Below are 27,973 nucleotides of genomic sequence, written 5' to 3'. Positions count from 1 at the left end.
GACCTCCTGCAAGAGCCTGAGCAGGGGTCATCAGCCCCAAGGGCAAGGGTGGAGTTCTCAGTCATTTGCACCAGCAGGTGAGCCTGCTGCATCCCTGAGCCGGGGGCCCTGAAGCCCAGGGCAGGGAAGTGCATGGGCAGGTGGCTGTAGGCAGGCAGGTCGTGCAGGTACACTGGGAGGCAGTCTCCCTCCCCCTGGTAGTGCTGGAGGATGACTTTTTGCCCCTCCCAGAGCATGTTCCTGCAAGGTGGCAGATACTCTGGAGCGAGGTCCCGAAATGACTAGGTGACCCTGCAATGGCAGACGGTGATCAGGTGCAGGCCAACGAGCTGCTGCTGAGGTCCAGAAGGAGGACAAAATCATCACAGGAATATGGTTTCTCAAAACCAGTACTTACACCTGTATCTTGTGACCTCTGGCATTGTTGAACCCTCACTGTTGTTTAAAACTCTCTCCCTTTAGTTTCTATGCCCTCCCAACTTTCTGGTCATTCTCTCCCAATCTCATTGATAGGCTCCATTTCTTCAGACTCACCCTGAGTCATTGTGTGGGATGGAAGGAAGGCTTCCACGTCTCTGCTCCTCTACTGTGGGATTATGAGGAGGCCGCTTAAACTAAAAGGAGATCCCACTGCATGGTGGGGTCAAGCCCAAAGCCATCTGCTCTTCCAACCTATCCTCCCAGAACAATTGTGCAAATCTACTGCAGAAATAAAATATATCAGTTCGGAAAACAGTTCATGAGGAAACCATTTGACTTTATCTGATTTTATTTTTCATAGAGTAACACAACAGCAATCAGCTTTCCACTTCAGAGGAATCTAGGTATGCTAGTATCAATTTGGATGAACTGGACTGAAGGACTCCAAGAGGGACTCCAAAAACTTTTTGGATGAAGTCCATATATTGAAAGAACTTGAAATCTTTGCCACCAGAGGAACTCTGAAGTTTGTCTTCCTTAAAGTTCTTGGGGGAACAGTCCAGCGAATGGTTTGGGGCATAATTTCCAGTGAATCTGCTGGTATACAGGCATAAAAAAATGGCTGGTTTTGTTTTCTTTCAGAATGAAAGTTGATATCCTCTTGATGAAGCTTTGATGGTAACTTAGGTTTGCTTGCGAAGTAATTTGATCTTTCGGACTCACAATTACGGACTTTCTTCTTTCTTGTGCATTTCTCTTTAGTCCATGTATAACTGTAATCACAGTCCCAATGAATGTTGTTCTTTCTAAATAAATCAGATTTGGCCTTCTTTCCTTCGTTGCTTTCCAGATGCCTGTGAGGTTTGCCTTGGCCTTTTGCAAGATGTAATTTGATGTTTGATTCTGTTAAGGGAGCTAAAGAATGGTTGGTTCTGCACCTTGCAGTCCATGAAGACTTCTCTTCACTGAATGGAATGGAAGATGATCTAGACAGAACTTCCACAGCATTTAATGAACCGTAGCGCAACCAGTCAGGAGATGGCATTTTAGAGGATGACCTATATTTCCTGCTTTTGTGGGATTCATAGGAAGGTGTGACAATTGAGGAATGTTTTCTACAGCCTCTAATATGTTGGGAACCTGAATCTTCCCTATACAACGGTTTCAAATTCGTTTTGCTTTTTTTCATCTTGTAGAGATTTTCCAAAGGAATGCCTTTCTGTAATTCAAATAGAATGTTTTGTGATTCCTGACTTAAATAAGGGTTGACTTCCAAAAACATACATTCTTCACTCTCATGTGCTTCAAGAGCTGAGCATTCCTCCAAGTTGGCTGAACTCTCAATATTTGTCTGACTCTCGGTAAAATCTTCAGAAATCTGAGTTGAATGGGAATCAACTAAACTGGGAGTGCTTTCCTGAGTCTTTGAATCAAACGATTTGCACATATCTGTTTCTTGAAACCATACATGACATTGTTTATCTTTTTCCAGAGTCATGTGAGATTTTAACTCTGAAAGAGCTGTAGTATCTTTCTGCACTGGGCCTTGTTGATTGGGGTCAGAAGCACACACAAGGGTTGGCTCCAGGAATTTTCTCAACGATGAGTTTTCATGAGGACTTTGATTTTTGAAAGAGATGTGCTGTTCTAACAGTTCCGTGTCAATGCAAAAACCACCACCACTTTCTCCCCTGTTATCTATATTTTCACATATTGCAACTGTGTTTAACTTAAGAATATGTTTGGGAAGTGCAGTTGGTTTAGGGAATACACTTCCGACTGGAAGCCCCAGGAGAAAATGAAGGTATTTGTATTGTAAATCAAGATCTATTTGATGAAGAGATTTTTCCTCAAAACGTAACAAAATTCTATTTTTTCGTTTTGGTACTTTGAAACCAGAATGAATACATTTAGATAAAGGCTTCCTTATATTCTGACGACTGGCCATTGCATAGGATTCTCTTACAATTCTGGGAAAGGCTTTCATTTGAATCTCCAATGTTTTCATAGAAAAGTGTATGAGCAGTTTGTCTTTTTCTTCTACTGAGTAGTTTTGAAGAATATGAGGCAATGGCATCTGCTTAGCTGGAGTCACTGAAGACACTCCACTTCCTAGCTTACTAATACTCCTTAACTTTGTAATGATCTCTTCACTGTCACTTGAAACACTGACAATCAATGTCTTCGTACAGCTGACAGGCGGTGAATCCTTAGCGCATTTCTGTTTTAAGTGAAGTTCTACAGTATCAGTCCCTTCTAGAGACAAAAAGCACATTTTTTTATGTCTCGGATATAGCCTCCAACTGTTATCTTCTGAAAAAGACTGTTTTAGATAAAAGTTGAGCTTTTGGAAGGATTGTTTTGCCATCTCTGGTATCAGATTCAGTTTTATTTCAAATGCTTTTGACTCGAAATGATTAGTGAGCTTATTGTTTTCTTTGGGAGTAAAACGTTCTAAAATGGGTTTTGGCTGCACTTTGGGAGGTACTGTGCATGTTGTATCTGGGCTCCCTGCACACGGTGGTAACTTTCTATCATCAGGTTTTGGGGCTTTTAGTTTTTCCAGTATATTCTCACAAATGTTGTCATAGATCATATTTTTTATCTGGGATTCAAAGATACTTTTAATTGCTTCAAAAAGAGGAAGTAAACTTTCTGCACTTGTACTATCTGCCACTACTTTTATTTCATTACTTTTAACTTGGGATGGTATAGGCCCAGTTCCTGGAAAAGTTTTTTGTTGCTGGACGTTTTGTGCGGTTGTAGCCTGGATGGGTTCGCTCTGATCCCCCTGTTGAGGGGGTGAGATACACTCCATGGTATTGAATAGCTGAGTCCCATGTTGTGGTTCTTCTAGTCCTGGAGGGGAAATACTCATACTTAGGGTGCTTTCCATGGGGGCTTCCACATTGTCCTCTGGCTCGTCAGACATGAGTGGACCCTCTGTAGGTGTCAGAATGGGTTTTGGTGCCTTTTCTTCTTCTTCAGTCATACGCAAGTCAGGTTCTTTTATGATCCCTGAGCTGTCGTGCCCTGGAACAACCCTTTCTTCTTTGGTTTGTGGAATTACATTTTTTTCCTTTGTTTCACTGCCAAGGTTTGCTTCTGAATTGGCACTGGGGAGTTTTTGCATTTGTTGCTCCTCTACCACGGAGGGCTGGGAATCCTGTGGAGCTGTGTCTGTAAAACTCTGGTCCCCTTCTTTTACAGTGCTCGAGCTATTCCTCTGAGTGTGTGGTGATTTCTGCTGGATTTCAGAAGGACAGAGTATCTTTTCTCTTCCTCGGTTTGTCTCAGAGTCTACTATTTCTTGCATCTGAGATGAACTCATTGTGGAAATAGAAAGACTTCTGACAAATATCCCGGAGGCATCTTCACTCCGCAAAACTGTTTTCTTTGGTTTCTTCAAGTCATACTCTAATTTCTTTCTATTGCTTGGAGTGCCACGTCCTGTGTTGTTAAGAATCTGCGAAACCGGATGATTTGGGATTTTCATGGTTAAATCTTTGGGGCTCAATTCTCTTTTCAAATCTGCTACTGTCAACCTGCCTTTCCAGCTTTTAAATTTGAGAGAAAGAGGAATATCGGCATAAAATGAATCTAGAACATGTTTTTGAAACAATTTCTGTGGCTGAATATTTTGTTTTGCACCAGAGACTTCTAGTTCCTTTTTATATTTTTGCTTGATTGGGCAGCTGTTTGCTCTATGAGTTATCAGCTGAGTGTTAATTTGAGGTATCTGTGCCTTTAGAGATGGAGTGTTCAGGTTTACGGTGCTGCTTGTGTCCGTTTTCTTGCTCCCCTCCAGACTGACCACGGTGCGTTTGTGCATTTCTGTTTTGTCTGCTGCCAGACGGATAGCCACGTTTGTGTCTATTTTTAACTCCCCTTCTTCCATTTCTACTGTTTTTTGCTCCAGACTTATAGTAGCGCTTGTGTCCATTTTGTTTTTTCCCTCCAGATCTCCAGATTGAAGTGGAAAAGTCCAGTGGGAAGAAAGAGACTTCTGAAGTGATTCTAGAATATATTCCTCTTGTTGTGGAACTGGCAGTCCCTGTTCTTTTCCCGCTCCTATGGTATCAGACACTGTAATATCCATGTGTATTCCTGGTAGTATTAGTATTCTGGGGTACAGTGCCATTTGCTTGTGTACATCTGTTTCCAGTGGCATCTTCTGCCTTCCGTTTTGAAGTGGGAACTTAAGAGAAAAGCTGGAGTCCAGCCAGGTCTTATGTCCACTTTCAGACTGTAGCACCACTTGCTTTTTCACAACAATCTCTTGTTCCTCTATAATTGGGGAGGTATCTGACTCTGCGATATTCATTTTCTCAAGTGATCCCTCTGTCTGTGCGGCCAACACTTTGGGAGAGAGCATTTCCCTCACTTTATCATTATTATGTACATCTTTCTCTCGCTTATCAAATTTATATGAATCTGCAGATCCTGGCAATGCTTTTGATAAAGTTTTTTGTTGGTGGGCATCTTGCTCTGCAACAGAAAATCCTTTTGCACTTACGGGGGTACCAAATGTGATATATATTTCCTCGGTTATTTTCCTTGGCGGTGTAACTAAAACATTAGGGCTTATTTTATGGTTTAAGTTATCCACTATTTCAGTTTGTTTCTTCAGATTTTCAATTTTAGTGGGCTCCATGGTGGGGTAGGAAAGAAATGTAGTGAAAGTTTCTGTTTTGTATTTTTCTGGCTGAACCTCTTGTCCCGTAAAGAAATACTCCAGCCTCTTTCCAGTTATGGTACCAAATCCTGTTAAATAAATGTTCTCATGCTGTGAATTTAAAACTAACTGACTCAGATCTCCTTCAGATTTGACTCGTGGAGGTTCATTCCTTCGCCGTACACTGATCATGAAGTTTGAGGTCCACTCTTGTACTGCGTCTTCTTGGGGCACAGAGTGTCCCGCTTTTTTAACGATCTCACCATCACCAGCAACTACCTCTGTATTTGCTGTTTTCTGGGTATCTGATGATTCCTGGAGATTTTGCTGTGGAGGAAAGGATCCTGTAAGTCCTGGCACATCTTTGTCTGCTTTGCTCCCTGAGTCTAGATAAAGGGAAGGTGCTGATGGGACAGAAAGAAAAGTCCTTGTCAGAACCACAGGTAGCTCATCTTTACCGTTGTATGCGTTTTCCTTTAGCTCTTTAATATTCAACACAAATTCCTTTGTGTTAAAGATATGTGAAATTGACGAAATCCTGGCCTCTTTGTGATGCATCATGATCCTCATATCTACTGTTTTCACTTCGTGCTTTTTTCCCTTCTGTGAGATATGTTGTTTGCTTTCTCTTATATCACAAATTGCCCCTGTATCTGCTCTCATCTTTGTATCTGATACTGCTGAAAGCATTTGTGGAATTAGAGAGGGTCTTTTAATTCCAAGCCTTTCTTCATCTACTTGTATACCTTTATCCAATGTAAGTTCAGCTGGAGGTTGGGAAACATAAATTTTTCTTAGCACTGTACCAGGTGGTTTACCTGGACATTCATGTTTCTTTTGTTCTTGCCCTCCCCTGTTCAGATGCAATTCTGTTCTATGGAGCTTAAGTGAAGGAGGTGATTTCCTGGACTTCAAACTTATATCTGTGGTGTGTGTCATATTTCTCCTATCTCTTGTTTTTTCTCTGTCCTGCTCCTCTTCCTGAGGCACGAGTCGTTTCTTGTTCTGACTGTCTTCCGTGACATCACCACGGATTGCTTCTGTATGTACTACTTCCCCGGCATTTGATTCTCCCTGCACAACAGACCTTGCAGGTCCTAGCATTTCATCACCTACCTGTGTTTCTTTATCCAACTGCAGGTGAGGGAGAGATGGTGATGGAGAGGAAGAGTTGGCCACAACCACCCTTGGTTCATCTTCACTTTCCTGCATCTTCTTTTCTTGATGTTTGGGAAACATGAGGTTTACTATTTCTACTCCATCCCTTTCCTTGTTCTGGGGCATACGATGTTTTCCTTTTTGTGGACTGATTAAAATATCGCTGGTAACGGGCTCTATACATTCCATGTCCTCAGAATCTGATGATTCCTGGGAGCCGACTGTGGGAAAAGAGGATCCTGTTAATATCGGTATTCTCTTTTCTTCAACTCTGGTATTTGTGTTGAAGTGAAGTAGGGGAGATCTGCAAGTACAAGTCTTAGTCAGCATTGCACCACCTGGCTCACGCTGACCTTCCTGAGCTGTTCCCTCTTGCTTTTCAGTCTTCCACCGAAGGGCACTTAGATTGTTTCTAAGTAAATTCGGTGATTTCTTTGCTTTTAAATACCTATCATTGTGATCCACCATACTCTTCATATCCACCTTTTTCTCTCTGTCCCTCGCTTCTTTCGGTAATGTGTGTTCTTTTAATTTTTTTGCATCATTTGAGAGTCCTCCATCAGTTGTTTCTGCGTCTGTTGTTTTCACTGCATCTGGTGATCCCCTGGACTGTAGGTGCAGGAGAGGCAGTTTTGTAATTCTTATCATGTACCCCTCTCCTTCTCTTGAACCAAATTTAAGATATGGTAGAATAAGTACAGAAGTACAAATGTTTTCCTGATGCGTAGCTAGGTCGTTTTCATCTTTCTGCACCTTTCTCTCTTGCTCTTTAATTTTCCACTGCAATTTTTTGGTATCGAGTACACGTGAAAGTGGTAATTCCTTTGCCTTCAAAGCCATAGGTATTGGGACCATTTTGTTTTCAAGATCTGTTTTGAGTCTATCCTTCTCTTTTAACACACAACCATCAAATGACTTAGTATATCGCTTTTTGCCTGAACTGGATGGATCCTGAATCTTTGGTGGTGGAAAATAGGATTGTGTTATTCTTCGTGTGTCTTCCTCTTCATTCATCCTTGTGTCCCATTTCAGATAAGACGGAGAAGGTAAGGAGGCATAGCTTTCCTTCAGAACCATTTCTGGCTCACTTTCGCCTTCTGGCACTTCTTTTCCTTGCTCTTTAATATTCAAATGTAGCCTCTTTCTACTGGGTAGATGTGGAAGTGGGGATGTCTCTGCTGTCGAGGTGATTACTTGGGGGACTCGTCGATCTTTCCCACCTTTTATTTTTACTCTGTCCTTTACCTCTGTATATGGCATACTTTGATAAGCTTTTATTATTACACTACATGACCTAATACTTTCACTGGAATCTGCATATCTGATTTTTCCTGCACCTGATGACTTAGAGCACAGCAACTGTGAAGGAGAGAATCCTGTAACTGCAAGCAAATCTTTGTCTACTTTAGTTCTTGTGTCCGATCTGTGGTAAGATGGAGAAGCTGTGGAAGGAGACGTTTTTGTCAGAGCTGCATCAGGATCTCCTGTTCTTTGCTGCCCCTGTTCTACTTTCTCCCTCATATGCCACTGTGGTTCCTTTCTCTCGTTCAAAGCACCGTGTTCAGTGACACTGAATGTATGAGAAGGTGGTGATGTCTTTGCCTTAAAATCTGTGCCCCAGGGCTGCACTGAGCCCTTCATGGCTCCTGTTTGTACACCGCTCCTGTCTGCCTGTCGTGGGCATTGGTCTCCTTTCTGCACATGGCTGTCAGGTGAATCCGTAGATGCTATTTGCCCTGAGGGCAATGATTCTTGGAGCTCAAGACGTGGCGCATCATTTCTTATTATTCCTGGCTCACCTTCCTCGTTTTTTATTGTGTTCCACTTAAGATGAGTTGAGGAAATGAGAAAAGGATGAATTTTGCTCAGAAGCACAACGGTTTCCTTGTTACCTTCTTGTCCCACTTCGCCTTGTTCTTTGATGTTCACTTGCAGTTTCTTTGTTTTGAGTATAAGGGAAAGGGGTGATTTCTTAGCCCTCAAAGCCATATACTTAGAATGCATTATGTCTTTCTCAAAAGTATTCGCTTTATCCTCTTCTCTCTGTGTCGTGTATTTTGTTCTTTTTGAATCATTTGAAACATCGCTCAAAGGTAGTACTGTATGTTTTAATTTCTCTGCATTTGATGCTTCCCTTTGCCATGAGGGTGGAAGAAAGGATCTTGATACTTGTTTCTCCTCCTTGCCTTCTATACTTTTGTTTAATTTAAACCGAGGCAGAGAAGGTCTTGTCAGAACCTGACCTAGCTCACTTCTTTCTTGTATGTATCTTAATTTTTCTTTCACGCTTGTCTGTACTTCTCTAATTTGGGCGTCACAACCCCCAGAGGTAAAGAGTACGTGTGGAAGCGGTAATACCTTTGCCTTGGAAGTTGTGCCCTTGGGATACATTCTAAATTTTCTATTTACCACTTTTCTTCTATCTTCTCCTTGCTGTGGCTCATACTCTTGGACTACTCTTACATCATCTGAAATATCATCTCCAGCTGACTTTGTGTACACTACTTTCCCTGCATCAGATGATTTCCGTAGCTGTAGTCGTGAAACAGCGGATCCTGTTATTTCTCGCCTGTCTTCCTCTCCTATTCTTGTGTTCAATTCACGGTGAGTTAAAGATGCAGAAGCCCAATTTGTGGGCAGAACTACTTCTTGTTCACCTTTACCTCCTCTATCCACTCTCCCCTGCTCTTCACCTTCTGGACCCTCCTTCACCTGCTCTTTAAGATTCAATGGTATGTCCTGTAATAGTGCTTTCTTTCCTTTCAAATCTTTATCTTTTGGCTGCATTGTGTCTCTCTTTGCTGATTTCTCTACCTTAGTCTCTTCTTTCTGTGGTGTATGTTCTTTTGTCTCTTGTACATCACTTGTGATATCACCATCAGTGGACTTTTTATTTGCTTTTTTCACTGCATCTGATGATTTCTGCTGTGATAGTTCTGGAAGAGAGCATCTTGTTGCTTCAGTTACACAGTCTGCTTTTTTTATTCTTGTATCCAAGTGTAAATGAGAAGGAGCAGGTATGCAAGTGCTAGTATTGGTCGCAAGGACATTTGGCTCACCTTTAATTTTTTGTGTCTTCTCCTCTTGCTCTTTGATGTCCAGCTGTAAAATTGGTGATCTCTTTTTCCTCGAAAGTATGACTTTTACCATTTTTACTTTCTCCTCTTCTTCCTGAATTATATAATGTTCCTTGGATTCTTTCACACTGTTTGAGGTATCACCACGAATAGACGGTTTGTATGCTATTTTTCCTCTATCTGATGACTCCTGGAGTTCTGTTTGTAGGAAAGAGGGTCTTGTTTTTATTAGCAAGGCTTCTTCCCCTTTTATTCTTGTGTCCACTTCTGAGTAAGGTGGAAAAGAGATGGAAACACGAGATTTGCTCTGAATCCCAACTGGTTTATCTTGATCTTCCTGCATCTTTTTCTCTTTTTCTTTGATGTTCAACTGTAATTCGTGTGCAACTGGAGTCCGTTTTGCCTTCAAAGCTATTCTTTTGGGATGCCTGATTTCTTCCAAAGCCATTTCCCCTCCATCTTTCTGTGGCATATATTTTGCCTTTTTTATACTGCTTAAAATATCATCAGCTGGCTCCGCACATATTCCCATTGTATCTGATAATTCCTGGAGCGTCAGTGATGGAGGACAAAATCTTGTGATTCCTCGCATGAGCACCTCTTTTATTCCAGGATCCCAATCCACATGAGGTGAAGAAGGAATGGAAGCATGGCGTTTACTCTGAACTCTGTCTGGATCACTTTTATCTTTGTGCCTCGTTTCCTCTTGTTCTTTGTTCTTCCACTGTGGTTCTTTTCCATGCAGCGTGTGTTCAAAAGGTGTTTTCCTTCCTTTAAAAGTGACACATTTGAGGCCCCTTAGGTCTTTCACATATAGTCCATCTTCTTTTTTTCCCTGCGGCAAATGTTTTGATTCTCTTACATTGCTTAAACTACCTCTATTAATTGACTCTGCAAAGGAAGGTTTCCTGACATTTGGTGATACCTGGAGCTTTAGTGGTGGAAGGCAGCTCCTTGGTATTCCTGACTTGTCTTGTCCTACTTTTATTCTTGAATTCACATTAGTATGCGATAGAGACGGGAAGGAAGTACACAAGCTTGTCAGTTTCATACCTGATTGACCTTTACCTGTGTGCACCTTGCTCTCTTTTCCTGTTATGAGCGAGCTAATTTTTTCTCTACTTGGAATGTAATCCACAGTGTTAGCTACTTCTTCTGATGCCTTCTTTTCACATGGTATCTTACTCTGTAATACATCCCTCAAAGAGTGAGAAGCAGACTTTGGAGAAATATAGTGTGTACATTCTGGATGCTCTTCTTCTTTTCCCTCAACAAGCAAGCCAATTCCTTCTGTATTTGCAGTGTGGTAGGTTGGAGTCTTTAATGTTTTTTTTACACATGGCAACTTAATCTGAAGTACATCCATCGAGGAATGAGAAACAGATTTTGGGAGAACCTTGCACGTACTTTCTTTTTGATGTTCTTTTCTTCTATTATGCAAGCTAAGAGAAGGTTGATCTACTGGAGTAGCTGCTTCATTCAATGCTTTGTCTACTACTGAACTCAAAACTTTTGAACTCACTCCTTTCGCTGAGACTTTTTTCTTCAGCTTTTCATTATAGAGTTGATCCAACATGCAAGAAGAAATGGATTCCAGAATATTTTCTTTATTCTGGTTAGAACTACGTAGTTGCTTCGCCCCCAGTTTTTCAGAAGTCACTTTCTGTCCATTTAATCTTAATGGAATATCCGTTAACTTTGATTGCTCTTTTCTCCCTGGATTTACACGTAAACTTAGAGAAGGGCTTACATCTTCCTTCTTTGTATTTACTGCCTGTGTTACCTGAAGACGCTCTTTATTTGGGCGGGACACAGAATCCACAATACTTTCAGGAACACCAGCTGGTTTCACCTCTCCTTTCTGCGCTGCAGACATAGTTTGCTGGCCCACCAGATTGGTACAAAGAAACTTCTGTCCTTTTGAACCTTGTGAGATATCGGTTTCTTTTATATCTTCTCTTCTCAATAAATGTGAAATATTCCTTTTGTTAGTGTATATATCTTCCTCAGCTACCCTTCCTGTGTTCTTCAAACGAGGAGGTTCCATAATGGGGTAGGCAAAAGACCCCCGAATTGTCAGTGAAATACTTCCTTGTTTCTGAAATTCTTGCTCCTTGTGAGTCTTCTGTTGAGAAGCACCCAACTCTGTAAGAAATATATTCTGTTCTTTTGAATTTAATGAAATATTGTTTTTCTTGGATACTCCTCTCCCCCATGGAATTGAAACTGAACATTTGATGACGTCTGCATCTTTGTGCTTTACTCTTGGAGCAACAGGGAATTCACATTCTGCATGAGTTCTGATTCTTGGGATGTTGAACGTAGTATAATTGATTTCTCTCTTCTGGGAAGCTAGACCAGGGTATACTTCCCTTTTCAAAGCTACTCCTATTTTCACATGGTCAAGCTCCTTCTTCGCATGTTGGCCAGTCACTAACTGATCTCTACATTGTGGGAGAATGTCTCGTGAAACAATTTGGCGCTTTTCTTTTTGCTCTCTAATGCGTTGTTTCAGTGTTTTGATATTTCTTGAGATAGCACTCTTTATATCAGTGGACTCTGAAGATGACATTTTTCTTTTGTTTAGTGACTCCTCCAGCTCTAGCTGTGGAGGAACGTTAATGGGCTTTCTTGGCCTGGATTTCTCCCTTTCTACTTCTGTAAATTGTTTACTTTGAGATGAAAGAGATCCAGAATCACAAACAGTGTTCAGAAATAAATCTGCTATGGTTTTATCTTGCTGGAACTCCTTCTGTTTCTTAATGTCACATCTCAGTTCCTTTTTGTTTCTTCTGGTTCCACATCCTGTAGTATTAAACAGCTGGGAGACAGGTGGTTTCTTTGCCTTCAATTTCATCCGTCTGATATGCATAGTGTTTTTCACATCTGCTGTTTTTGCCTTAGCTTTATGTTTTATGATTTTAGGATACATAGGTATGTAGGCATAAGCAGAACTAGCATTTGCTTTGTTTAGGGCATTTCTCTTTCCAGAAGATTCTTCATAGATATCCCAGGTACTAGGTGATGGCTCCATTTTTAGGTGTGATAAAATAGGCATAGAATCATATACAAATTTTAGGTCCACATTTAATACAGTTTTCTCTCTCCTTCTGTCTATCTTCTTTCCCTGTTGCTCATTAATGCTTAAAGCAGCGTGACCAGTGATATTAACTGGTTGTGAAATCACTAGCCCTTCAACTGGCAACTGCATTTGTGTTGGTTGTACATGACTAAATCTTGATATTCTGTCCATCCCGATTTTGAATCTGCTTTGTCTTTCAATGTCACAGGTATCTGGTGTGAAGTAAATGGTATTTGGAAATGTATCAGCCACATTTTTACCTTGACTCATCTGTTGCATTTTCGTTTTTAAATTGGATCCAAGTTTTTTCCTGCGTTTTGTGGTAAACCGCCCTCTGATTTTAAGTATTTGTGAAATTGCTGGCTCCTTTTCCTTCAGAGTTAAACATCTGGGATTCAATGTGATTTTCTCTTCTAATAATCGTACTGTGTTTATCTGGCTTTCAGAGTCAGAGAAAATTGGTGTAAAGAAATCTATAGGCTCCAGAAAAGTTGTGGCTGAATTTTCCCATGACTCTGCCTTTTCCTCTGTAATATGACCATGCAGATTTCTGTGAAGTGTTCTGTTATATAGCATGCCCCTTGCTGTTGCATCGAGGGAGTGTTCATCAGTCACTAACTTGGGTGGTGGAATCTTAGTTCCCTCAGCAGCAAGGAGTGATGCCTCGCCCACACCTTCAAACCACTGCGTTTTCATCTTGTACTGAAATTTGCACCCCTTCATCTTTCTATGGCTTCCTGTAATGCACCCTGTGATATTAAGCAACTGTGAAACTGATCGTTTCTTTGCCTTCAAAGTTACATGCTTGGGATTTATTATACTTTTCTTGCCTACAAACTCTAATGTGTAGCTCTGGCTTTTAGGTTCACATGAATCAAGGCTGGAAGAACCTGAAGATTTTAAGACTCTTACTAAGTCATTTTGATTCCATGCCTTTTTCTCAAAAATATAACTATCCCATTTTCTCCTAGGATTTCCACCCCAGAGAACGCCACATTGTATTGAACCAGTCTCTGATTTTCTTGCTTTTGGAAATGGAGTCTTTAGTCCTCCCATACATTTAATTCTTTCTTGAGTATGAAGACTTTTTTTCTCTGTTTCAACTTGAAGAAAATTCATCACATGTCTAGAAACAGGCTCCAAAATAGTTTCTCTAAAGCATTTTTCTTGCCTCATTCTTTGTGCTGCACAAGACAAATTCCAAGTGCTTCTGACTTCTAAATTACTCAGTTCAGATTCTGATTGGTAAGAACCAAAATTTTTCATATGATGGGCACTGAAACTGAAGCGGTGGTTATAGTGTGGGACTGATTCCGATAACATTTTTTTGATATTTTCCTCTTTGCTTTCATGTTGCACATTCATTTTCATTGTGTTGCTGGATCTGTTTTGTGGATCAACTGAATTGGCCTTCCATACTTCCCTATCACATGGTGATTTTCCTAGCTCTGCAGAGGTACGGCTATATAGTGTTACTCTGGGTTGATCCATCTCTGCTTCTGATGTGCTATGCATTTCAGTATCTATTTTGTTATCAGTTGAAACAGGTGTGGGAGACAATAATGCATTCGCTATACTTTTATTTTGTTGCATGTCATTTATTGTAGATTTTAAGTTGTAGTTCTGTTCCTTTCTACAGTAGAGATTATCGTGTTCAGTGATATTAAGCATCTGTGAATAAAGAGCCTTCTTCTTTGCCTTCGTGGTTACATATTTGGGACGCCTAAGATTTTTCCTTCCTGAAAATTTTAATATCTTCTCCTGACCTTCAGAGTCAAATAAAACAGATATTGTGGACATCGTTAGTAAATCTCTTTGCAACACTCTAGGTTTCTTGGCACCCATTTTCCTTCTAGAGCTTTTATCACCTGGATCTACAAGTACTGAGTTCCCTGATTTGGTAGGTAAGATATTTTGATCAACTCTGTGTTTCATTACTTTTGGAGTTTTTATGTCTTCCTCTTCTTCTTCAGGTTGTAGGGAAACTGCAATGTGAACATCTAGCTTCCTTGCAGGGCTCCCATCAGATATAGTACTACACTCTGTTTCATCAGTTGAAAAGTAGTCAAATGCTGCTTTCCCTGATTTTGGACATGGAATCTTTTGACCTATTCCATATGGTATGTCTTTTTGTGATGGGATATTCTTGCTCAGCTCTTCAGTTTGAAATGGAATCAGAGGAGAACCAGAAGATTCCAATTTATTTTCTGAAACCAGTGTTTGTCGCTGCACATCCTGCTCTGTAATAAGCATATTTTGATCTTTTCTCCTTCCTATATTATACAGGAATTGGAGACCTGCTTCAAATAAAACTCTGTTGCCCTCTCTTTCTTTTTCATTTTGCAATCTTGATTCTGATGTGCTGCTTGAGTTGCTCCATTTATTAGAATAGGGACACAGTCTTTCCCCTTCATGTTGTTCTGGCTGTATAATATTGCTTTTATTTCTTAATGGGTCTCTCTTTGCTTTTACTTTTTTATGCGTTTTGATGGCAGGTGAAACGGGTGTAGGTGAAGGGAAGGTATTCACAAATATACCTGACATACTTTGAGACGTTTCTTTGCCCATGTTTTCCAAGATGAAGTCCTGTTCCTTTCCTTGGCTAAGAGCATCAGACTTAGTGATGTTGATTGTCTTTAAAATTGATGCCATCTGTACTTTCCCATTTCTAGACTTGGGGATTTGTGCTGCATTTCTCCAACCTTCAAATTCAGATGAAGCTGGCATGGAGAAATCAAAGCACTTTAGGGTTCTCACTTGTAAATCCTTTTGCAACCTTGTTTTTCCCTCTGGAGTAGATCTGGCAAGTTCCTTCCTAGGGCCTCTTTCAGATGGGATGTCACTCTGTGTTGTAACAAATAAAGATTCAGGAATTGAGTTCTCTAGCACTGGAGATAAAATCTTTGGACCCTTTGCATATTTTAAGCCCTTTTGTGTTTTTGTTCTTTTTGGTTGCTTCTCAAGGGGAAGTGAATTCAAAATAGAGCAAGAAACACACTGTAATACACTTCGTGTGAAAAGTGTTTGTTGCTGCAGCTCTGGGGCTGTGTTAAGTGGTTCTGGGATTTTTTTCTTTGCTGAATTCTTCAGTTCTAGTTCTGACTTCACAAAGTGAGGCTCCTTCATTTTACCAGCAATGAAACTGGAGTGTCGAGAATTCCGCGGGGCTGCTTCTTCACGTTGGTCTTTGACTTCCTTCGTGTCATTGGAGGCAGGGCCCCTCCTATCACTGGAATCAGCATAGCAGGCTCTCTCTCCATCTGGTGATTGCTCTTGCTGTTGCAGTTTGTGACTGAATCTCATTTTCCATGAAACATCTGACTCTTTTATTCTGTTATGCATTTTCATGTCAAGTAAAACAGGAACAGGAGAGGAGATGGCATTTAGGATCATGTCCGCCGTGGGTTTCCCTTGTTTCATCATGATTTTGAAGTAGCATTTGAATTGTCTTCTATGGCTTTGTGTGCCACGTTTTGTGATAGTAAGTGTCTGGGAAATCGCTGCCTTCTTTGCCTTCGAAGTTACCCATTCGAGACTCATTTTGTTTCTCTTGTCTATATACTTTAAATTGTTTCTCTTTCTTTTCAATGCAGGTAAAGCTAGTGTGGATGAATCCAAAGACTCCAGAATTGTTGCTGGTAATTCTTGTGCTAATCCTTCCTTTCTCTCTGCAATGAGATCTTCCAATACCCCAGAGCATTTTATATGAATTAACAAGTCAATAATCTGTGATTTCAAGGTCTTTGGACGTAGGTTTTTTAGATAATTATTCCCTGAGATTTTAAATGTTGGTGAAATTGGTGTCTTCCTTGCCTTCATAATTACACATTTGGGACTCATTTTATTTTTTAAGGCTCTACTTGTAAATGTCTTTCTCTGCCTTTTAGATTCAGATAGATCAGGTGTGGAGACATCCGAAGACTCCAGGACAGTTGCTTGTAGATCCTTTTTGAACTCTGCATTTTCCTCTTTATTGTGACGGTACAATTCCCCCATATGGCTCCCAACACTTAGGACACCACCTTTCATTGTACCCATTAAATCTTGACCAGTTAGTGATTTCTTTGGCTTTAGAAGAGGAAGCTTTGAACTTGCTGTATATATTGCACCATTTTGTGTCTGGTAGCTTTTCTTTGGCTTCTCTCCCTGCGTTGAATCTGTATGCGGCATTTGTTGTGAGATGTCTTGTTCAAAAACAAAGAGAATGTTCCCTCTTCCTTGGTTTTCTGACTGATGAAGGTCAAGCTCTTCCCTTTGGCCTGAACAGAATTTGAAGTGTTGGCTGTGCCGTGGAATTACTTTTAATGTCTCCTGTTCACTTCTTTCTTCCTCTGCATCTTGAAGACTGTTCTCTTTAGTGTCATCTGAAGTAATATTCTCTTCATGTGGTGATAATGCTTGCTTTACTTGTTTAGAACTGAGACTTCTTTCTCCTAACATACCTTTTTCTCTTTCTGCCATTTTTTCACCTTGATCCATCTCTTCCAATTTGGTTGTAGAGTTATATCCCAGTTCTTTTCTATGGTTTGGGCTAGCACCACCCTTAATACTCAATATGTATGAAACCGATGGTTTCTTTGCTTTTAAAATTCCACATTTGAGATTCACTAAAGTTTTCTCATCTGAATATTTTTTTAAATGTCTCTTCCTTTTGAATGTAGATAAAGCAGGTATGCAGAGATCAAAAGTCACTGTGTCTTTCTTTTCAATACCACCAGCCTGTTCTTTTTGATGATTTGCATCAGATGGGACACCATATTCTCTTGTAGAAAAAATGATTCCATCCATCTTTGCTTCTCCTGACTTTGGAGGTGAAAACCTAGCATAACTCTCTAGCTTTCCAAATTGAAACTGATCCAACATGGGGCATGAAGCAGAACCTAAAACAGCTTGTGTACCATGTATTCGTGGTTGTTCCTGAATATTTATACTTCGTGGTTGTTTCAGTTCCTCATCTGATTTGACAAGGTCACAATTCTCCTTCTGATATGCATTGACTATAAAGCCTTGGCTATTCTCTGGAGCTGGTAAAGTTTCATGTTTCCCTTCCTCCTCTTTCTCATCTTTCACACTGTTAGTTAAAGTACTCACAGTATAATCTGGGCAACCTACTTTTCTTCTATTTAGCAATTTCTCTTGCACTGGCTGCATATCTGTCTCTACATTTAACCTGCCTCTCATTTTGGTGTTGGGCAAAATAGGCAAGTTGTACTGAATGACACTGAGAAATGCATCTGCCCTGTTCTTATTTTGTTGTGGATTTTTCATCTTCGTTTTAAAATTGCATTGCAGTCCCTTGCTCTGTGTACCATTAACCGTATGTGAAGCTGATGGCTTTTCCCCCCTAATAGTTCTGTATCTGTGACTCACAGTTATATGCTTCCTCCCTAAATCTAATGTATTTTTCTTTCTTTCAGATTTAGAAACAAAGGGCTCAACAGAATCAAAAGAATTCAGGCATGTCACTTGCAAATCTTTTGGTAACTCTGAATTGTTTTCCACAAAATAAGAATCTAATGCCCTCTCAGAGTTTCCACCATATGGTAAGGCACACTCTGTCATGGTGTTCAAACGTGTATCAAGTGATGAATTCTCTGCTTTGGGCGATGGAATCTTTGGACCCATAGGGGCTGTTACGTTATTTTCTGTTTCGCTGGTTTTCTTGAGTTCCTCAGCTTCTCGAGGACCCTTCTGGTGGCCAGTCTGCAAAGCAGTTTGTACAAACCATTCTTGGTGCTGTGCATCTTGCTCATTAACAGACAGCTCCTGTGTTAAACAGTTCAGTGCTGAGTCTGGTTCGTCAAAGTGGGTCTCCTTCCCCTGACAGGCAACAGGCCAGAGATACTGGGTATGCTGTGAAGCTGCTTCTAGCAAAGTTTTTTGCTCCACTTCCTCTCCATCTTCCACTTTTTCCTCTCCGTCATGGAATGCTCTGCTCTTGTCAAAAAAATCAACATACCGTGGTCTCACTTCCCCTAATTCCCCTTGCTTTAACTGAGCATGACAGAAGCTCTGCATGGGAGAGTAAAGGGTATTTATAAATTCATATAGCAATCCATTAGCTTGGTTGATCTTCTCCAACTTGGCCTTATATTTGGAATCCAATTTCTTTCTCTGACCTGTGCTATTAAATACTTGTGACACTGACGGCTTCATTGTCTTCGTATGTACAGATCTGGGCTTCACTGAACCTTCTGTGGGTGAGAATCTTACTTTGTTTTTATTCATTTTAGAATGAGTTAAAATAGGCATGTGGCAATTAAAAGTCTCTGGAAAAGTTGCTGGTAAATCTTTTGGTAATTCTGCAGAACTTGTTGCTGCAGAAAAGTAACCCATTTCCCTTGTATCACTTCCATAGTCTAGAACACCACTTTCTCTTGTTCGGTTTGGAGGGTCTCCAGCCAGTGATTTTTCTGATGTTGGGAGAGGTGTCTCCGATGTTGAGAGAGGTGTCTCAGAATCTGCAGTGCATTTTAAGTCGGCTTGTGTTGTTAGGCTTTTCTTCATATTCTCAACATGAGTTAGATCCATTATGGGAGAGTAAACAGACTCTGTAAGGGTTTCCATGTATGTAATTGGTTGAGGTATGTCTTCCTCTGCTTTGAGCTCCTTCTCTGGATTGGCATCCAATCGGAGGTTCCAGCTGTCATGAAGGACTGCTTCTGGTGGAGCTTCTTTGTCTCCTCTCACTTCATCTTGCAATTTAACTTCTTCTAATGTGTTGCCAGAGTCACTGCCTTTATTAATAGAATCTGAATACTTTTCTTCCCTTTCATCTTCTGATTTCTCTTGTTTTAGCTTGGTCTGACTGCGATTCTCTGCACTTAATCTGCCATGTGTTCTAATCCGAGGCAAAATAGACATGTGAGGGTAAGTAACATTCACAAGCACATCTGCCACAATTTTATCTTGCAGCATCTCTTTGATTAGGATTTTAAAATTGCCTCTCAATCTTCTCCTAAGACTTGCAGTACCATGCCTTCTGATATGAGGCATCAGTAAATTGGTTGGCTTCTTTACTTTCATAATTACAGATTTGGGACTGAGTACCCTTTTTGCTCCTGATAATTTTTTTCTAATTTGCTGCCTTTTAAAATGTGATAAAGGAAGCATATAGATAATGAAAGACCCCAGGGCAGTTGCAGGTAAAACTCGTTGGAGGTCTGACTTTTCTTCTGTAATATGATCATCCGGTATCTTTCTGGGGCTTCCACCAAATGGGACACCACATTCTGTTGTTTCAATTAAAACTTCGCCAACTCGTGGGTTCTCTAGCACTGGAAGAGGATTCTCTGGATCTGCAGTTCCTCTGCCTGTAGGTCTGTCTCTGCTTTGCTTTACCTCAATTTGAAATGGATCCATCGTGGGGCACGGACGAGTCCCCAAAATTGTTTCTGTAGGAAGAGTTTGTGGTTGTACCTCTTGCTCTTTACTTTGAGTTTTTCTGCTTCCTGAACTGCTCTGTTTTATTTCAAATCTGACATATTTAGGCTTCTGCTTTAGTTGCAGGCTGAGGCTGAAATCTTGTGTTAGCTCTGGAAATGCTTCTTGAAAAGTTTGTTCTTCTTCCTCTCTGTCATGCTCTTGTGGCTTTTTAAATATACATCTCTTCTCAATGTATTTTGCATCCCATGTTTTCTTTTCATCTGGTAATTTCTCCAGCTTTACCACTGAATGACTAACCCCTGTTGTTGATGTATCTGTCTTGCCTTTTAATCCGCTATGCATTTCCCTCTCAGGTGGTTCAGGAATGGTAGTGTTGGTGGCATTCTGAAATGTAGCGAATATTCTTTTACCTTGCATATTTTTTATGTTGCTTCTAGTGTTGCGTTCCAGTCCCTCACTTTCACTTAGGTTATCACATCCTGTAACATGAAGTGTTAGTAGTGGTTTCTTTTCCTTCATAATTACATCTTCTGTACTGTCTTGAGTTTTTACACTTGCTAATTGTTCACTGCCTTCGTGCTCTTTGATTCCTAGTGATATAAGGAGATTAACCTCTGAGGTCTCCAGAACAATTTCTAGAAACTCTTTTTGCTTTTGTGTGTTTCCATCTGGAAAGCACTTTTGCATTTCTGGTGAACTAGTTGGTAACTTTTCTCCACTTGAAAGTGGAAGACGGGAATTCTCTGTACTTTTTAAGTCTTCCAGTGTTTTCAGTCTCCTGTTTGATTCCACTTCGGGAGAGGAGACAAATTTTTGCCAAAGTTCTGATAAAGCTTCTTTTAAAGATGCCTCCTGCTTTGGAATATGCAGGTCAGATGTTTTTTTACTATTTGGGGCACGAAACTCTGCAATACCAATTTCCTTTGCTTGTGTAATTGGGTCTTCAAGAGACTCTTTATTCTTCCAGGTCATTTCTATTAAGGAAGAACAAGGTGATTGTAGTTGAAAAGTATTGATCATGAAAGACTGTTCTAGCTGAGGTGGGATTTTTGGTGAAATGGTTATTTGTCCTTTATTTTCTCTGCCATGCTGCTTTTTATTTTTAGTACTGCCTGAGGTTCCTCTTTCCTCAATAGACCCCACATAACTGACATTCTGTGCATCTGGTGACAGAGAATGTCTACATCCTATTACACCTGGCATGACTTTTACTAGTTTTTTTCTGGCATACTTCTTAACATAAGGAGGAATAAGCTTGGAAACATAAGTAAGATGCAAAGCCATATCTGATATACCTTTCCTTTGATGTAATTCTTCTTTCTTAGCATTATACTTGCATCCAAACTTGCTAGGTTTTGAAGTGTGACATACTGTCATTTGAAATACCCGTGGAGTTGGTGTTTTCTTTGACTTTTGAGATGGAACTTTGAGACTAAGTTTACTTTTACTGTGTAATGTTTTTCTCCTGTTTTTCTGCCTTTTAAGGATAGGTGAAAGAGGCCCTGAGCCATATACAGAATACTGACTTAATTCTGATGAAGCAATTTGTTTCTGGCCCTCTGGCTTTATACTCTTTATTTGTAGCACCTCTTCTGCAAATGAATTTGGACTTAGAGTTAAAATTAGAAATCCGGCATTCTTAAAAATGGCATTTTGCCCCCGAATTAAATATTTAATCTTGTTTGAATCTTTAAGCCAAACAGAATACTGGGCCTTATCGAAGTGTTTATCAGACTCTAGGCCTTTGACTGAATCTTGAGTCTCAAAAGAATATGAGACATTGAGCAAATGTTGGCTTCTGTCCATATCTTGGGTCTGGGAGGAATCTTGCATGCTGCTGGAAAATGGCTTCCTCACCAAATCTTGAGGTAGAGCAAAGTATCTGGCCATGATATCAGGCTGGCTATTGACTGATTCTTGGTTGTTAACAAATTGTTGGGCTTGACTAGTATATCTGGCTTCATAAAAATGTTGATTCTGAGGAGCATTCTGTCCTGGAAAGGAATCTTGTGGTTGGGCAGAAATACCTATTTTAACAGAATGTTGATTCTGGATCAAGGACTCTTGAAGTCTTGAGTATAGATAAGTAGTTTTACTCTCTAATGTAGTTTTGGATTTTAAAGCAGTTTGATTTCTCACATTTTCTTCCAGAAGTCTGACTTGGTCTCTAGAAAGAAATAAGTGGGCAGGAGGGCATGGTGCCACATTGAGATCTTCACTTTCTATAGTGATTCTAGAACTTCTCGAAAAGTTAAAGTCAGAAGAAAATACTAAATTTTTATTTTTGTTGGTTTTCATTATTGAAAATAATTTCTTGGATGAAAATTGTACTGTTTCTTGTTCATTTTCTGGATACCCTCCACAGCTTGGAGAAAATTCCTTTACTTCTGAACGAAACAGTGACAAAGATGAGCTAGTCCCATTTGAAGATATCATATGACTTTCACTAAAGTGACTTACTTGATATTTACTTTCACTGCTACTTGACCATATTACTTCATCTGGTGTTGAAACTCTATCTTCAAAGTCACCTTCATTTTCTTCAGATGTAAGTGATGAAGTAATTGTTCTTTCTGAAAAGTCATCAACTCTGAATATAAGAATACAGTATGTAAATGAGTTGTCACTTAGGACATATTGCATACAAGAACTCTCTCTAGATTTATGGAAACCCAATATAGTATATGAAAACATAGCTCAACAGAAAGATAAATTGAAAAGTCATTATCCACATTACAAAACAATTCATAACCTAGTTTCATTCATTTCATAAATCAATCCACTGACAAAGTGAAGTAAATTATTTTCATTTCTCAGAGAATGGGGGATTTTTTTTTACCTCAAAAATCCATCCAAAGTCTATTTTTGGCAGCAATGAGTCAAAGTTGTAGGTTAAGATTATATCCTTTTACAGGAGCACCTGGGTGGCTCAGTTGGTTAAGCGTCTGCCTTCAACTCAGGTCATGATCTCAGCGTCCTGGGATCGAGCCCCATGTCGGGCTCCCTGCTCAGTGGGGAGTCTGCTTCTCCCTGTCCTTCACCCCTCCCCCTGCTCGTGCACTCGCTCTTACGATCTCTCTCAAATAAATAAATAAAAGCTATAAAAAAAGATCATATCCTTTTACAAAGAATATGTTTGTTTCTGCTCTCTGTATGAAAGTTTTGACAAGGATAAAAATATTCTTATGAAAATTTAGATACAACAGAAGAATGTCCAATACCATAAGCAGTGTTTTCTATAAATAAATCCGAATTATTTTAACAGCTATTTCTGATTGAGAGAAAAGCCTACATTTTAGGGTAGTGCTTCTCAGTACAACTTTAGATTGGAATAATGATCATGGAAGTAGACTCTCCACCATCTATCTACATCAAGCAATGAGGCTAAGTCTAACAATCATCTCATTTCCAAGTGACTAGGTTAGGAGCGGGCATGAACTAATCCTAGCATAAGGCAAAGACTTTTAAGGACTTGTGGAAAAAGTTGCCCCATTCCTAAGAAATGATCTCTTAGTTCCTCTGGACATTGCTGTTCTGATTTTGAAACTCTAGTGGTCACCTTTCTACCCACCTCAACACAACAGGCAGAATAATACTTTAAAAATATAAGACAGAACATATCACTTCCCTGTGCAAAACTCTACAGTGATTCTCCATTGTTACTTAGAGTAAAAGCTATTGTCCTTAACATAGCCGAAGAGGCCCAACCATGATCTGGTCACCAATTACTTCTTGGACCCCATCCTCTATGTCACCCCCCCACTCCCTGCACCAGCCACACTAACCTTCTTACTGTTCCTAAAACACGAGGCACACTCCCCCTTAGGGTCTTTGCCCTAGTTGGTCCTGCTGTCTGGAATACTCTTCTACCTGATCTGTTTGCTTAACTCCCCTAACCCGTCAAGGCTTTAGTCAAATCCCACTGTATATATTGCATCTACCTCTCCTCCCCTATTTCCAGCACCTCATTCCTCTTACCCTATTCTATCTTTTGTTTTACCATAAATCCTATCATGTTCTGTCATATTATATTATTTATTTCTTTATCCTTTTGTTTTTTATTATCAGACTTCCCTCCGACTAAAACGTAAGGCAGGAATCACTGTTGTTTTTATTCACTAATATATCTCAAGGGCATACAACGATGCCTGGCACATAGCAGGCCCTCAGTAAATATTTGCTGAGTGACCACTCTTTGCTGTAGGTTTCAGATTACTAACCCTCATCCACAACAAGCTGACCCAGACATACAACCCAACCCTTTCTTTTAGTTCAGTAAGGGGGGAAATCCACATATACAAACCACCCATCAAAGTGGCTTAGAACTGAAGGCAGAAATGGAGGGGAGTTGGTTACAGCAATACAAATAACACCCACTTAAACATTGGTTGTGTCTCAGGGCGCCTGGGTGGCTCAGTTGGTTAAGCGACTGCCTTCAGCTCAGGTCATGATCCTGGAGTCCCGGGATCGAGTCCCGCATCGGGCTCCCTGCTCGACGGGGAGTCTGCTTCTCCCTCTGACCCTCTTCCCTCTCGTGCTGTCTCTCATTCTGTCTTTCTCAAATAAATAAAATCTTAAAAAAAAAAAAAAAACATTGGTTGTGTCTCCCCATTTTTGCAATGTCCTTTGGCCTCTCCCAGCAATCTCAACTGGTCTTGGAAAATTTATTTTTTATTTTTTTTAAAGATTTTATTTATTTATTTGACAGAGAGAGCACACGTGTGCACACTCATGCACACAAGCAGGAGGAGGGGCAGAGGGAGAGGGAGAAGCAGACTCCCTGCCGAGCAGGGAGCCCAATGTGGGGCTCGATCCCAGGACCCCGAGCCATGATCCTCATGACCTGAGCCAAAGGCAGACACTTAACCACTGAGCCACACAGGCACCCTGGCCTTGGAAAATAAAGAAATCCCCACACTCCTAGGAAAAGACTGACAGTTCTCCAAGCCAGGGTAACAAGTAAATACCAGAAGTAGTTGTAAATCCGTTAAACCACTCAATGGAATATAGTCCTAGTACAGTCCTAAGGTCATGGTAACAAATACCGATTCCGTTTTTAAACATTTTTATCAATGATAACACCCTTTAGGAAATATGCTTCTGAAAACAACCAGTCAGTGACAGCTCCAAGCTTTGAAAGTCATATAATGGTGGCAGGCTTTCCCAACACACTTCCAAGGCTGATGTCAACCCTGAAACAAACCATTCCCCAAAACTGGATCAATGTCTGCTGGAGCAGTTTGCTTTGCTCACTGAGACGATACCTGGCCAGCAAGACTCTCCCTGATTTCAGATAATGAGTGGTGGTCTCATCCTTTGATGTCCTTTAACACCATTCAGTACCGAGCCTCAGGTCTTTTCCCCTGCTCCTCCCTCCTCTCTGCCCATCCCTCCACCTTTCTCTTCTCTCCCACCTAAGACAGAATTCACTGTCTCTGATGCGATGCACTTTGACCAGTGTGATGCCTGGGCTTCCACCAATATTCAAGCAGTTTCACTTCAAAATAACTTGAGATGCTCTCCCAAATATGGTTCTGCCCTCAAAAATAGTTCTGGGGCCAGGGCAAAGTATTTTTCCTTTGTTACACATATCATTTTAGCGAAATCTTCATGATTTCCTAAGAGGTAATTCTTCTAACTGCTATTTTGAAAGTGAGGAAATGGAGTATCGGTGAGTTTAAGCCTAAGACTATACTGTCATTAAGAGGCAGAACTATGGGCGCCTGGGTGGCTCAGTCGTTAAGCGTCTGCCTTCGGCTCAGGTCATGATCCCAGGGTCCTGGGATCGAGTCCCACATCGGGCTCCCTGCTCAGCAGGAAGCCTGCTTCTCCCTCTCCCACTCCCCCTGTGTTCCTGCTCTCACTGTCTCTCTCTGTCAAATAAATAAAAATCTTTAAAAAAAAAAAAAAAAAAAAAAAAAAAAGAGGCAGAACTATGACATAAACCTAGAGTTTTTTAAATTCAAATTTGTGTTTTTTCACTATAATATGTTGGCCACCATAGGAGCCATATCTCTTCCCTAACAGTAGTCACAATTTATTGCATATACCCTGCTGTTTCTTATTTCCTTGCCTCTACTCATGTCCTGGAATGCCCTCCTTATCCTCCTAACCTGCTAGCTTTTCTAATTTTCACTCATCCTTTAAAATTCAGCTCCAGCGTAACCTTATTCACGAAGCCATCCCCAACACCCTATGCTGGCTTAGGTAGCTCCTAAATGTTTTCCTAATGTTTCTATCACTGTGTTATCATACTGCAAGGCAATCATCCTTTATGTATATATCTCCTCCACAAGAATGTAAGCTTCTAGAGAACAGAGACTGTTTTATTGTTTGTATCCCAATATCAAACACAATGTCCATTGTAGAGCAGATATCTAATGATTCGTGAATAGATTTTGATATGAGCAATTAAAATATTAATAGCAACAAGAATAGTGAGGTCATATTTAATCCCTAGCACTGGAATATCTTCGGGATGCTGATGGATTCTGACTGTATAAACAGAATGTCACTCTTGCAATACCTAGCTCAGGGTTTGCTTGGTTCACAGTAGGTAGGTGCTAAATGATATTTTTTTCAACTGAGTTATCAGAACTGGTGTTACAATTTATTCATGTGTACGGGAGAGAGAGGTTGGATAGGGAAGCAAGTTACTAAACCTCAGTAAACTTTTTCCTCATTTGTAAAAATAGCAATAATACTACCTACTTGGAAGGATAATTTTAATAGTACATGAAAGATATTAACACAGCTTGGAACAGAGCAACCATTAAAATCAATGTTCGATGCAACTGATGATTAACTGAACTCTACATCTGAAACTAATGATATACTATATGTTGGCTAAATTAATTTCAATTTTTAAAAAATGAAAAAATAAAATAAAATCAATGTTAGATTGAATTATGATGTCAAGTAGCTGTGGTCCTCTATACATATGGAAAATCCTTTTCTGTAATTCAGATGTAAATGCAATTTTGAATAGCACAAAACCAACCTGTTTCATTTAATTTCAAAATATATCACTTACCTTTCTTCTGAAGATGAAGGAATTGGACAGTTATCTAGAGATAAGTGGGAATTAAAAAAAAAGGTCAGAGCACCAATAGGAGAGGCTCAGGTTGAACAAGTTTTATATTAAAATACGAAATTATATAATATTTACCAAATTGCATGCTTTTCAGGCAACTGTCTTCCTTCTATTTCAAGGGAGATTAATAAACAAATGTTAGAGGAGTAATCCAAATATCAAAGTTCTACAATTTTAGGTTATTCTTATGTATGATTCTGAAAAATAGGAGAGAAAGAAATCAACCATTTGCTCTTACCTCCTGGGCACTTGAACTACCCTTTTCTGGAAGTGCAGGCTTCTTAGTAAAGGATGTACAGATCTTTATGAGTATGATCTCAACAATAATCCCTAGGAAAATTATAAAAAAGATTGCCACCCAATCATTTTGAGTCCAGGACTCTACAAGTTCCCACACTGTCCAAAATGTATTATCTTCCAGTCTATTCTGCACTGCTTTTTTAAAGAAATAAAATTGCTTTGACATTTTTATGTAATATGTGAGATAGGTTGATGTCTCATTCTGAAGTCTTCAATTTTGGATGCCCCAAAACACAAAAAGGTGGTATGCCCATCTTGTAACCACATGCAATGCTCTGCCAGAAGAAAACTTCCAGTGCTGCTCCGTGTCTTGACCAAGTTGCAGCAGGGCCTGCTCTGGGCCTAAGTAAAGGGAGGTACGTGTCATAGTGGGTATTCAACTGAGCTCATGTCAACTTACTTTAGCAATAATTAAAGTTCATTGGTGAGACATGTATGCTGCTTTAGTTTTTGTAATTTAAAAATTTTAAATAATCCTTTATTAATTTCACAAAAAGAAAATAATTCTATAAACAATCCCTTGGATTATTACTACCCTGTAATTCCAGAACAAATTTGAATTAGACATAACCCACCAGGAATACTGTATTTTATGCTTGTGATTAGGAAAATATGTAGTTTTGCCAGATTTAGTAAAAACAAAACAAAAAAAATAAAACTAAATGCCCCAGTTTAAATTTCAGGTAAATACCAAATGATTTTTTAGTATGTCTCATCGTCACTAGGTAGGACATGATAGCTTGTCTCTTATGGGCCTGCCTGATTTTTTTTTTTTAATAGGA

At 40.0% G+C, this 27,973-nt stretch overlaps 1 protein-coding gene across 1 annotated transcript; it reads right to left on the bottom strand.

Annotated features, from left to right (window-relative positions):
* Positions 1-634: 634 nt before the first annotated feature.
* On the bottom strand, positions 635-27,455 carry CCDC168 (coiled-coil domain containing 168). Its single transcript, XM_027590701.2, has 8 exons — positions 27,130-27,455; positions 26,967-27,000; positions 26,832-26,865; positions 18,004-22,388; positions 16,226-17,439; positions 14,959-15,256; positions 3,329-14,493; positions 635-3,232 (listed from the first exon to the last, which is right to left on the bottom strand). Exons 1-8 carry the CDS (start codon positions 27,355-27,357, stop codon positions 836-838), a joined length of 19,755 nt encoding a protein of 6,584 aa, XP_027446502.2. The 5' UTR covers positions 27,358-27,455; the 3' UTR covers positions 635-835.
* Positions 27,456-27,973: the final 518 nt, after the last annotated feature.

The sequence above is a fragment of the Zalophus californianus genome, chromosome 3 (assembly GCF_009762305.2).
Source record: "Zalophus californianus isolate mZalCal1 chromosome 3, mZalCal1.pri.v2, whole genome shotgun sequence".
Lineage (NCBI taxonomy): Eukaryota > Metazoa > Chordata > Mammalia > Carnivora > Otariidae > Zalophus > Zalophus californianus.
The sequence above is the reverse complement of the archived record's forward strand: the minus strand, read 5'-3'. Positions and strand labels throughout refer to the sequence as shown.

What these genes read in the sequence shown, in the direction of transcription:
- CCDC168 (XM_027590701.2), bottom strand. Translation starts at nt 27,357, where the DNA reads ATGTCAAAGCAATTTTATTTCTTTAAAAAAGCAGTGCAGAATAGACTG. An exon ending in CCTTCATCTTCAGAAGAAAG is followed by an intron (nt 22,389 to 26,831) that starts GTAAGTGATATA and finishes TCTTATATTCAG; the next exon opens with AGTTGATGACTTTTCAGAAA. An exon ending in CTGACGAGCCAGAGGACAAT is followed by an intron (nt 3,233 to 3,328) that starts GTGGAAGCCCCC and finishes AATACCATGGAG; the next exon opens with TGTATCTCACCCCCTCAACA.